Below are 13,252 nucleotides of genomic sequence, written 5' to 3'. Positions count from 1 at the left end.
TGAAGTCGAGCCGAAGTAGAACGAAGTCGAGTAAAGTTAGTAAATTTTGTCGAGAACCGGCTTCTTCGGCTCGGCTCACTAAAAGGAACCGTCTATTTCGGGTCCTAAACGGCTCTTTAGGTTGTTTTTGCTTCTTTAATCCCAACATGACCAAATATTAGGTAAAGTTATGCACAAAATGGCTTAAAAGAAGGGGGAATAGAACAAAAAAGAAAAAAATACCAAAATGAAAAAGTAGTGAAAAGCTGAGAAAAAAAGAAACAAAAGGAAGAGAAAAAAAGAAGGAAACATTTAGAAAAAAGCCAGAAAAAAAGAAAAAAGAAATGTAGGAAAAAAGTAAATAGAGAACAAAAAGAAAAAAGTAACAGCTCGGAAAAAATAAACACAATGAGATTTTTTTTTAAAGGAATTTTAAAAAAAGTAGGAAAAAAAACACGGAAAAAAGAAGAAAAAGTTTGTGTTGCAATCAAATAATTAATAATATTATATCAACATTGTACTCCCACTAAAAAATGTGATTAAGTACAGTTCTCTATCTTAAAACCGACTAAATAAAATTGTTAATATTATGCGGCAAAATATATCAGGAAAAAAAAAGAAATGGATATTTTGTGAAAGAATTGTAAGAAAAACGAAGTTTGTAGGCCGTACAACCTTTGCATTAGTACTTGAGTCAATTCATTCAAAAGAGAAAAATAATTTTGCATTGCCGGCAACTTAGCAAAATGTAACTTGATGTCAAGTTTTAGACATGTTTGATTATGATTTAGTTGCCACACTTGGGATTGCCGTTGCTCACTGTTGTTTCAAGCGTTGCTCACAGACTTTGTGTGAACGCTCACAACCGTGGAAAATTACAAGGAACATTGATGACAACAGATATAGTCTGAAATATATAAAAACATCTAGATATCAATCAACAGGAACCTAGCACTCTCATATAAATTCATTTCTACCAGCACGACATCCACCATAATGTTATTTAAACGAGGGGGTGGTCCTATATCTTCTAGTGCTGAATATTTTATGACCTGCCTTTTCGCTCTTTCAATCAAAGCACATCGGCAAAAAGGGTTGGATAGGGTTACCTTAACTGGATTACTTTCGATTACTTTTGGATGACTCCAATACCAAATATGCTAATAAAAGACAAAATAAACTAAATATTAATAAAATGATTACATTTTGTGCAGGCTTGGGGAGTAACGGAATACATGGAACGGCAAAAATGATGTTGGCAAGCTGTTAGGATTTATTTTCATTTTGTTTCTGTCGCATTTTATGTTAGTTTTAGCGGAGATCAAAGAGATCAAAGCCAGGAGAGAAAGCTTACCACGTGTTGGGAGTCATCATTTTATTCATATTTAGTTTATTTTGTCTTTTATTAGCATATTTGGTATTGGAGTCATCCAAAAGTAATTGATCCCTTAATCACTAGGGTCGTAAGGGCAGGATTTACTGTGGTGAGTCTTGGGCAAGTACGGCCTGTCGGCGCACATCCCTCTCCAGGCCAACACATGTTTCCACCTGGTTTTGAACTGGGGCCCTTTGGCGTGTTAGGCAAATGTGCCTCCTAGTGGTGAACAAACTTCATCTTTAAAAAAAAATAAACAATTGTCTTGAATAATAAGCAAAATACATGAATTATAATATAAACCAGCATGTCTTAAAATACTCGCATGTTGATAAATGCTTTTATTTTACATGACTTAAGCCTCACTTATGGGAGGCTGACATCAATACCATCTTGCTGCTACGGCAACAAAAATCTAGCAAAGGACTGGGCAAAAAATGAAAAAGGAGGAAGTTTGGTCACTTTGAGTCTCCACAATTTGTATTTTTCCTTGTGATTTTAAGAAACTCCTTTTTGGGTGCACTACACAATACATCCACTAGTCAAATAATAGATAGATAGATAGATAGATAGATAGATAGATAGATAGATAGATAGATAGATAGATAGATAGATAGATAGATAGATAGATAGATAGATAGATAGATAGATAGATAGATAGATAGATAGATAGATAGAGAGAGAGAGGGGGATTGAGACAGATAGATAGATAGATAGATAGATAGATAGATAGATAGATAGATAGATAGATAGATAGATAGATAGATAGATAGATAGAAAGAGGGGGGATGGAGATAGTTAGATAGATAGATAGGTAGATGTCTAGATAGTTAGATAGATAGATAGAGAGAGAGGGGGATTGAGATAGATAGATAGATAGAGAGAGAGGGGGATTAAGATAGATAGATAGATAGATAGATAGATAGATAGATAGATAGATAGATAGATAGATAGATAGAAAGAGGGGGGATGGAGATAGTTAGATAGATAGATAGATAGATGTCTAGATAGTTAGATAGATAGAGAGAGAGAGGGGGGATTGAGACAGATAGATAGATAGATAGATAGATAGATAGATAGATAGATAGATAGATAGATAGATAGATAGATAGATAGATAGATAGATAGATAGATAGAAAGAGGGGGGATGGAGATAGTTAGATAGATAGATAGATAGATAGATAGATAGATAGATAGATAGATAGATAGATAGATAGATAGATAGATAGATAGATAGATAGATAGATAGATAGATAGATAGATAGATTTAAGATAGAGAGAGAGGGGGGCATTGAGATAGATGGATAGATTAGATAGATAGATACTTTATTCATCCCCGCAGGGAAATAATACACACGCTCACTATAAGATCTCATTTCTAATTCCTTTTATTTTCTATTTAATCACCCTTACTTCTATTTATTTGATTAATTTGTATGTTTTTAACTTTTTTTAATCTTTTTTTTGCGGTTATTTCTTGGTCCTCAATGGAAATGGAGGAACTATGTGAGGCCCACAAGACAGGAACAACGTGTTCTGGGATGAAGACAATGTGGGAAATTGTAACCTTCATGAAAAATAAGGAGATACATGGAATTGCCAGGAATTTTGGATCCCATTTTATAAGGATTAGCAGGTTACATAAACAAAGGAAAATAACACAGGCGGTATATTGACGAGAAAAACAGCAACGTCGATTGTTGTCAAAGCAGTTATCTGATTTCTGCCAAATTGAATTTACCTGGATGAGGTAGGCTGCAGGGTTTCTCCTCTTTTCAAAGTGCTTCTGTCTGTGCTGCTCTTGGACCTTCAGAGCAAAACCTGAGCCCAGAATACCCTGATGGGAATAGAAGGCATTTTGTGAACGCTTCTTTATTTAGCGGAACGATCGCCATCATTTTTTATATGACTTCGACTAAACATAGACTGTGTTGAAGGTGCCCCGTTGACGGTTTACAATCTCTTTAAGTGAGCGTTTCTCTTTTTGTCCTGTACCTGTTCAGTCACTTTATAAGAAGCCATACGTAAAAAGGTTACTTGAAAAAGTGACATTCCTTTGTAGCCTGTCGGTTCTAAGTTACTATTTTTTGCAAAAACGTCCCACGATAGTCAAAACCCGCAAAGTAATACTTTTTATTCATTTAAATATTTAATCATTACTCCAAAATACGCCCAATTTAAAGCCTCAATTATTTATCTAACACATAAAAGTACTGTTCTTTAAAAAAGGTAACTTTATAAATCATGTCTGTACTGTGAAATTATAATTGGAAAAATAATCTTGCACAAATGTAAGGATTAAGGCAGGGGTCTCCAAACTTTTCAGAAAGCGGGCCAGATTTGGTAAATTGAAAATGTGTGAGGGCCGACTATTCAGCCTAAAATTCTTTGAACTGTCACGGTTGTCATGGCGCCCAGTTGGCCCCGCCCATGTGGCGCCAGCTGCTGCTCGCTGACAGATCGTTTTCCCTTTTATTTAAGCTCAGGGCTCTCACTCACCCTTTGTCAGTCTGTCAACGAACCTCTGCACCGCAAGACGTGGGTTTTGACTCTGTCCGGTTCCGTGCCTGTGTTTTCTGTCCGGTAATGTTCCCGTCTATTTTGTCCTATTTAATATCGATTTCTAGTTTCGTTCCCGTCTAGTTTGTCCTGTTTAATTTCGATACCCAGGTTTGATATCAATCCTGTCTGTCCCGTCCTGTCCGGTATCACTCCATCTATCCGATATCTGCTCGAGCAATTGGTATTGATCTCGAGGGCCTCTGGCTCCCTGTCAGTCCACGCCAGACTGCTGCCTTACGTCTTCCGCCCAACGATCGCCGAATCACTGGCGTTTGGGTTGACGTGCATGAATGCCCCATTTCCCGTAAAATAAAGCTTGTGTGAGAAACATCACGCATATGGGTTCTCCTCCTGTTCCGGTTCTTGACACGACTATTCAGTCTGGCAGTCATTAATAAATTCAACTTCCATTAAGTGTTTGCAGCGTATGGCGATCAGCATTGTGACCTTATAGCTTGCCTTTGTAGCATTTTCATTTGACTCGCAGGGTCTCGTGAAAAAGTGCTGCAGTGCAGTTAAAACAGCTTCCATTTGCTTCACCTTTACACAGCGTTCCAGTTAGCTTTTTGTCGTCGGCATGTTTCGTCTGGAAGTGCCTCTGGATATTATATTCTTTGAAAACAGCCTCAGTCTCTTGGTGAATTAGGTAGATGCAGTCATTGGCGATTTCGGTGAAAAACATACTCCAATTTACACTTGTCCCTGAAGCAGCACTCCTCACAGTCAACTTTCTTTATTTTGTTAACAGTTGCCATATTGAAAATGGCGTGGGCTAATATTCTCACGGAAAGCCAAGGGTAAGGTAACCAAAGGGCTACTGCCATCATCTGGTGAAATGGTAATTTGTATGTATTTTATACTGCGGTCAACATTACTGACGGGCCACAGTATTCATTTTATGACAGAGACCAATGGCCAGTAAAAATGTGACCACTGGTTATAAATGGCCCCCAGGTCAGATTTTCGACATGCCTTGACACAATCCAATTTACATGATACTTAACCATCATCATGTTTACAATTTGGAAAACTGCATTTACCTTCCAGTTCTGTCCTACAGAAACCATCTTTTTTATATTATCGAACATCAAACGTGCCAGAGGGCCACTAGAGAGAGATAAAGACCCGTTTTCTCTCTCCAGAGCATGTTTATCAAGAAGTATTTATATCACAGTATGCCAAAGAAGGTGTGTAAGTTTGCTTGTTTTTCAGGAAATTCCTGTTGTAAGGTTAAATTATCAATTGAGTCCTTCATATGCGGCCGAAACCAATGTCTGATCATGCCCTAGATGCAAATTAAACCTAGTCGTAGATCAAAGTATCTCTAGGTGTCATGATTGCCGAAGTGAAGACACCTGTGGCAATCGTTTGGCGCGCTGGAGCGCGCTCTTTGATTGGCTGACGTTCTCTTCTTAAGCAGTCAGCGTCCAGAGAAGGACGTCAGACCGTACTTCTGTGTTCCTGTGCGTTTCGCCAAGTACCAAAGACTACTCTCCTGTTTTGATTCCTGCCTTCGGTTCCGACCTGTTTCTGCCCCGCGTTTACGATCTACTCTCCTACTCGACCGGCCCGCTGAGACGTATTGGTTCTGCCTACCTGTCACGGAACTGCCGTTCCGTACAACGCTGCTAGCGACCGACAACCATCGGCTTCCAAAGCTAGCTCTGTCAGCTCAATCCAATAAAGATTCCTTTAAAACGAACGCAATTGAGTCCGAGATTCCATTCTGGGTCGTGACACTAGGAGCAGTCAATTTAATTCAAACGAAGTCTTCACTTACTGCAGGTAAGGCAAAGAACGAGATCCCCAACAGTGCGAACCCTGCAGACAACATCCTTCCTGTCCATGTCTTTGGTGTCTTGTCTCCATAACCAATGGTGGTCAGAGTGATCTGTAAAAATAAGTTTCCAGATGAATATGACATGCACCACTAACCTGCAAGCTTGGTTGTTATGTCGTATAAAATCACAAGGGTTAGGACTGACGCAATATAAAGTAATACATTCCTAGAATGCAATTACCTTTCTCTGTAACGAGTACTGTAATCCATTATTAATAAATGTTTTTTAATCTAAGGCTGTTACTACATGGTGCATTACCACTTTATTCTGCTACTTATTAAACGCAGTGTGCTGAATCCAAGTACATACAGGGTGGTATTGATTGATACCGATCCGATACTTATTTCTTCTAAAAGACATGATTAATAGTTCATAGTTACGATAAACACAGCAGAAATATTTTAATTAGTAAAAATATATATATATATTTTATTGAATAACTGCGTAGCAAAAATGAATAGAAATATTTCTGTTTATATCCAAAACAAAAGCCAAGAGAGTCAACCAAAAGAGAAGTAATGTAAAGAAAATGCAAAACGATAGAACTTTGTCAACTGTCATGTCCTGCACGGTTGTCATGGCATCCAGCTAGCCCCGCCCCTTGACACCGGCTGAGACGCATTGAACTGATTGCTTGTGGAGTACTTAAACGCTCCTTTTGGGACTGCCCGTTGCCAGACCATTGCTTTACGATGTTGAAGACCTGTTCATGCCTGTTTGATCCGTGTAATGCCTAGTTTGTAATTTTGATTACCTTTGAACCTGTGTTTTTTTTTTTTGGTCCGTTTGTGTGTTGGACAACTTTTATTTCTCAATTAAAGTGAAAGATTGGCTACGCAAATGAGTTCCGACTTCCTGCTTCCCGGTCCACTTTCTGACATCAACTAGACAACAAATATACCTTCCATTGCACGGTTTAAAAAAAAACAAGTCAGTATTGTAGATAAAGCGTCAGTAGGCTCTCATTGCCACTGCTACCATAATGACAACGGATTTACAGGTTTTGTTTAACAACAGTAGCATGTTCAAACATTTAGTTGCAGCTCATTGCTATATGGAGGCTGGGCTTTTTTCATGTGGTCATGTGAATTTGTGGTGTCGCCACAGGAGCAGACCACTTTACTAAACAGATGATACCAGGCACTCTCCATTTTGTTGTTGAAAAAAGGCTATACCGCACTGTGCTTTCTGTCTCCCTATTTCATTTTCAGCTTCTAGGGGTGGTCACATAGATTTGGCCCTCTCTTCTGCCTGGCAGGCAGGATGCAGCAGCCGGCCATGTAAGGAGTGCTAATAGTGTGCCTGTCAGGCACACACTCAGCCATTAACTTTGGGAGTTGACGAGGGCGCTGGTTGAGAATGAAAGGCTGAGCTATGTTTATGTAGAGAGATGCTTTGAGGAAATTGTTGGTGAAAATGTATATATCCTAGGACTATAGTATCAATCTAATCCAAATACTTGCTTAGTATCGATAGTATCGATTCCTGGATTGATCCACCAACCGCAAGTAAATACTCCTGTATTACTAACATTGTGACCAGGGTGTGCTTATTTATGTTTACCTACATAATACAACTAAATACAGCTATGGTGACACCATCTCAAGTACGGGGACGCTGAATTCTTCCTAATGGAGATATCCTCCCTACTGGATATACGCACATGTATACTGTATATACGGGCTTACATGCGTGTACAGTATTTGCTTCAGTGTCACTAGTTGCAAATGGTACGCAGTGCGGGGGTAGGGGAACGGGTTATACAGGAAAAATAAAATCAACGGAAAATCAATGGGGCAAACATAAGCACAAATTCTACAGTGAGAATGTGCCAAATACTTTTATTTGTAAACGAAAACATGCCTGGAGAAAAAAAATGCCCTGGAGAGTATCCATAAATGGAGAAGGAGATTTTTGAGTGGTTTATTAGTCGAACACAAAAAGGGTATGGAGTGTTTGGCTAAGTGTTTCTTTGCAAGCTTTCCTGAATGCACAAGGACCGAAATATGAAAGGTTTACTGCTTCCATAGGTTGGTTTACACGTTTTCTTTTATTTATTTCATTATGTGGCTATTTCAGGGTTGGGTAGGGTTACTTTAACTGGATTACTTTCAATTACTTTTGGATTACTCCAAAACCAAATATGCTGATAAAGGACAAAAAAAACTAAATATGAATAAAACTATTCAATGTTGTGCAGGCTTGGGGAGTAACGGAACACATGGAACGGCATAAATGATGTTGGCAAGCTGTTTGGATTTATTTTAATTTTGTTTCTGTCGCATTCTATGTTAGTTTTGCCGGAGATCAAAGAGATCAAAGCCAGGAGAGAAAGCTTACCACGTGTTGTGAGTCATCATTTTATTCATATTTAGTTTCTTTTGTCTTTTATTAGCATATTTGGTATTGGAGTAATCCAAAAGTAATTGAAAGTAATCAAGTTAAAGTAACCCTACCCAACCCTGGGCTATTTTAAAGAGGTTTTAGGGGGTTGGCTTCTACGTGGTAATTAGTAACTAGATAGTTATTTTCAGAGTAACTACTTGTGGTATCAGCAATTTGGGGGGTAAGTGAATTATTTTTTTGAATAAAGTAACTAATAACTGTAACTACTGTTTTTCAGTTACACGCCCAACACTGATAATGACATACAGTGGAACCTCGGTTCTCGACCATAATCCCTTCCAGAACCCTGTTCAAAAACCGATTTGGTCGATCACGGAAAATCGTTTTTCCCATTAAAAGTAATGTAAAATCGATTTAATCCGTTCCAACACCCTGAATGTTTACCATGGATGTTTAACGTAAACATGAAGCTAACCCAGGCTAATAGTACGTTCGCGTTAGCGTATTCTTCCGTACGAAAGATTACGCTAACATGAACGTGTAAAAATAAAAAGGATTATGAATAGGATTTCTTACCTTTGTGGTGGACGGTGGAGAGAGAAAAATCATCAAAAGTTTTTCAACCTCTTCCAAAACTTGCGGCAGTTACTTGCTTATAGCGCTAACTACCTTAGACGCATTACTCGATTTCACAGCCTCCTTATTCTTTACTATCGTACTGATAGTAGATTTAGCCATGCTGTATTCACTAGCAAGATCGGAAATTTGTACACCTCTTTCATATTTAGCTATTGTGTCTTTCTTAAAGGCAATAGTTGGACGAACAACTTGTTTTCTTTTTCACCTGTCCTGCTTGCACCGACCTTCTTCGGAGGCATAATTAGGGGCTAAAACACCCGTACGCCACTCAGCATCGCACCCTAGCGTACCGGCGTTCGAACTCAGATTTTTTGACCGAACAGCGAAGCAAGAATTTCTCGAAATTTTTGGTCGAACACCGATTTGTTCGAAATGAGAGGCGTTCGAAAACCGCGGTTCCACTGTACATGCAAAATGAGAAGATTTCCTACTTGCATCTCAATAAGACTTACTAAAATGTGCAGGCAAAGGAATATGGTACCAATGGAACAATGAATTGCCTATGGTAAGTTACTTCTCCAAACTCACCGTACCCCACCAAAGGGCATCAGCATATGTGGCAAACTCTTGGTTGAACTTATTCTCCACAAGGTAGACAAGGAATGAAGAGAAGATGAGAACCAAGAAACCAATGTACCAAGCAGTAACCAGCTCCTAAGGGCAGAAATCAGCAGACATTTAGAGCACAAGGTTATAATATTTAAGTTCAGTCAAACTACTGAACGTGTTTGAGTCAAAACAATAAAGACAGAAGTGTATTGTTTTAATGCAAAAGCTCTTCTTCAGAACTTCCCAGGTTGTATATGACCTTGGAAGACTGTTAACTAGTGCAATTTAGCATTCGATTTAGCAGTTAATCATGCAATCGGTGATCAGATAAACTTGGTGTTTGGTATTTTTTGTCGACAAATATGAACACATTTACAAGGATGACTACCGTAATTTCTGGACTCCAATAAATTTTTATTAGGAAAAGACATTTCGTAGATTCATACATAATCTGCAAATTGAAAGACAGGATTTTTGCAAAGACATACCGTATATTGAAAGATTTTTCAAAGTTTTAATATCAAAGGGACACAGGGAAAAGACACTGATACCGAGCTCAACGACTAAAGTCGGGCAGTGATCAAAGGGGATGTGTTATTGAAGTTTTAATTCCCTTCTCTGGATGGTGAAAACCGCAACAAAACAATGCATTGAGACCATGTCCCAATATCTTCCCGAAGTGCATAAACTTTTCATCCAGTGTTCCCTCTAAGCTGCGCGCGTGCGCAATTGCGCACTACTGGCACATTCTCAGCGCACAAGAAAATCGAGCCAGCGCACAAAAATCAGGGCTCAAAATTACTAATTAAGAAGCGAATTAAGTCAAAGTTACAGTGCATGAAGGTAAAAATACACGGGTTCCCCTGACGTTGTGTCCTAAATGCGGTATTTTGAGGTCGAGCCGAAGTAGAACGAAGTTGAGTAAAGTTAGTAAAGTTGTTGAGAACCGGCTTCTTCGGCTCGGCTCACTAAAAGGAACCCGGCTCTTTCAGGTTCTAAACGGCTCTTCAGGTTGTTTTTGCTTCTTTAATAATAATAATTAATATTAAGTAAAATTATCCACAAAAATGACTTAAAGGAAGGGGGGAATAGAACAAAAAAGAAAAAAATACCCAAATGAAAAAGTAGTAAAAAGCTGAGAAAAAAGGAAATAAAAGGAAGAGGAAAAAAAGAAGGAAAAATTTAGAAAAAAGCCAGAAAAAAAAGAAAGAAATGTTGGGAAAAAGTAAATAGAGAACAAAAAGAAAAAAGTAACAGCTCGGAAAAAATAAACACAATGAGATTTTTTTTAAAGGAATTAAAAAAAAAAAGTAGAAAAAAAAACACAGAAAAAAGAATAAAAAGTTTGTGTTGCATTCAAATCATTTCCAATTATATCAAGTGAATCTTGTTGCCAACATTGTACTTCCACTAAAAAAATCTGATTAAGTACAGTTCTGTATCTTACAACCGACTCAATAAGCCCATAAAAATGTCAATATTATGTGACAAAATATATCAGGAAATAAAAAGAAATGGATATCTTGTGAAAGATTTGTAAGAACAAACGACATTTTGTAGGCCGTACAACCTTTGCAATAGTATATGAGTCAATTCATTCAAAAGAGAAAAATAATTTGGCATTGCCGGAAACTCAGCAAAATGTAACGTGATGTCAAGTTTTGGACATGTTTGATAATTAATTATCTTGCCACACTTGGGATTATGGTTGCTCACTGTTGTTTCAAGCGTTGCTCACCGACTTTGAGTGAACGCTCAGACCCTTGGAAAATTACAGGAAACATTGTTTACATCCGTCCGAACTATAACGAGATATAGTTTTTCATACATCATATAATTACTCTTAGAAACGTACGACTTGTAAAACCTTCAACATGGATGGAGATGGATTGGACATGCAACAGTCCTGGCAGCCATTGCCTGAGACTACTGTTGACAACTAGATCAGGGAACTGTAGCCTTGTATTATATTTTAAACACAATAAATGATTTACTAAAGAAAATTAATTACCGTAGGGGAAACACACACACACAGCAACACAAGTAACGCAGAAAAAAACACAATACAAGCCCAAAAACGCAAGTAACACAGTGCTAACAGGCCTGGTTTAAAAAACACACACTGGTAAAAATCACTAAAATGTAGCAACACAATTAACGGCAATTAGCATGAGTTTTTGCTAATTTGATCTATGAACAAAGCACATAAGCGTATCTTAAAGTTCTACTGTGTTTGATTATGGATGTGATTTGCATCTTCCTCAAAAACACCTGCCTCACCTCTGCATGAGCCGCCGATGTATGAGTGACAAAAATTGCGGCTTATAGTCCAGAAATTGCGTTTTTTTTTTCTCAGTACACCATCGAAAGCATTGAAATCTGAGGTTATCATTGTTTTAGTCAAACCTCGATAAGATCTGACCCTAAAGTCATCCTTGAGAAGTATTTCATATCATACCAGCAGGGTTGGGTAGGGTTACTTTAACTGGATTACTTTCAATTACTTTTGGATTACTCCAATACCAAATATGCTAATAAAAGACAAAAGGAACTAAATATGAATAAAATTCCTAAATTTTGTGCAGGCTTGGGGAGTAACAGAATACATGGAACGGCAAAAATGATGTTGGCAAGCTGTTTGGATTTATTTTCATTTTGTTTCTGTCGCATTTTATGTTAGTTTTGTCGGAGATCAAAGCCAGGAGAGAAAGCTTACCACGTGTTGTGAGTCATACTTTTATTCATATTTAGTTTCTTTTGTCTTTTATTAGGGCACCACGGCAGCGCAGTGGTTAGCGCGTGTGCGGCACAGTTCTAAGGTCTTGGGAACCTCCTGTGTGGGTTCAAATCCAGCTACCGGACTTACTGTGCGGAGTTTGTATGTTCTCCCTGTGCTTGTGTTTCCTCCGGGCACTCCGGTTTCCTCCCACATTCCAAAGACATGCATTTCAGGTGGATTGGCCGGTCCAAATTGTCCCTAGGTGTGATTGAGTGAGCGAGTTGCCTGTCCCTGTGTGCCCTGCGTTTGGCTGGCAACCAGTTCAGGGTGTCCCCTGCCCACTGCCCGATGATTGCTGGGATGGGCTCCAGCACCCCCGCGACCCTACTGAGGATAAGCGGTGCAGCTAATGAGATGAGATGAGATGAGATGAGGTCTTTTATTAGCATATTTGGTATTGGAGTAATCCAAAAATAATTGAAAGTAATCCAGTTAAAGTAACCCTACCCAACCCTGCATACCAGTCTTGCATGAAAAGTCCAATCTTGCTTTAACATATGTTTGTGGGGATTGCCTTTATTTTAAAATTACAAAACTCATCTGGAATATTCAATTATTTAAGAGATTTTTCGCCTCGACGCTTCCAGCGAATAAATATTTCACGCTGGTCAAAGTGCTAGAGCAGAGACTCAGAAGGATTGGAAAGAAACAACATGAAATACAAAACTGCGGTAAAATAATTATAATAAGTTTAATCAACATTGTAATAGGGTTTCACAACTTTAAGGCTCACATAAAAGTATTTAATTTTCTTTCAAATCTCCAGTGTGTGTGTTTGTGTTGATGCAGTTATAATAAGGCAGACCCGGTTAAGGACTCCATGAACATTATTGAGACGCTCCCCTACTTACGACCATTCGACTTACGTAAAACAATAGATAAGAACATTTTTTTCGGGATGTCAAAAAAGATCTGGACATTTCTGAAAGTTAGATTTTGTATTATTGTAAATAACCACGTGCCGAGGGACTTCAGTCTCAAGGTTGATTTATCTGGCTTGTTTCCTCTAAAGCTGTGACATCATTAAAAGAACACAATTTCAAAACAGCGAGTCCCATTAACACAACATGTGAGCCGACCTCCGAAACAGATAGCGATTGTAGTGCATTTGCATACTGCTCATTTCTGCTTGGCTTTAGTTGATTGTGTTTTTTTCTTGTGTTTTTCGCCATGTGGTGTGGT

At 38.3% G+C, this 13,252-nt stretch overlaps 1 protein-coding gene across 2 annotated transcripts in view; it reads right to left on the bottom strand.

The window, feature by feature from the left end:
* The window catches only part of LOC148360707 (potassium voltage-gated channel subfamily KQT member 5-like), a 181,324-nt gene that overhangs the window by 36,416 nt on the left and 131,656 nt on the right, over nt 1-13,252 (bottom strand). For both annotated transcript variants that reach the window (XM_088341605.1, XM_088341606.1), the window contains exons 5-7: nt 9,271-9,396; nt 5,697-5,807; nt 3,096-3,191 (exon numbers count right to left, since the gene is read on the bottom strand). In XM_088341605.1, the coding sequence (XP_088197731.1) occupies nt 3,096-3,191; nt 5,697-5,807; nt 9,271-9,396 (333 nt within the window). The remainder of the gene's footprint in view (nt 1-3,095; nt 3,192-5,696; nt 5,808-9,270; nt 9,397-13,252) is intronic.

This window comes from Urocampus carinirostris, chromosome 8, assembly GCF_059441175.1.
Source record: "Urocampus carinirostris isolate Australia breed hairy pipefish chromosome 8, RoL_Ucar_1.0, whole genome shotgun sequence".
NCBI classification, from domain to species: Eukaryota; Metazoa; Chordata; class Actinopteri; order Syngnathiformes; family Syngnathidae; genus Urocampus; species Urocampus carinirostris.
The sequence above is the reverse complement of the archived record's forward strand: the minus strand, read 5'-3'. Positions and strand labels throughout refer to the sequence as shown.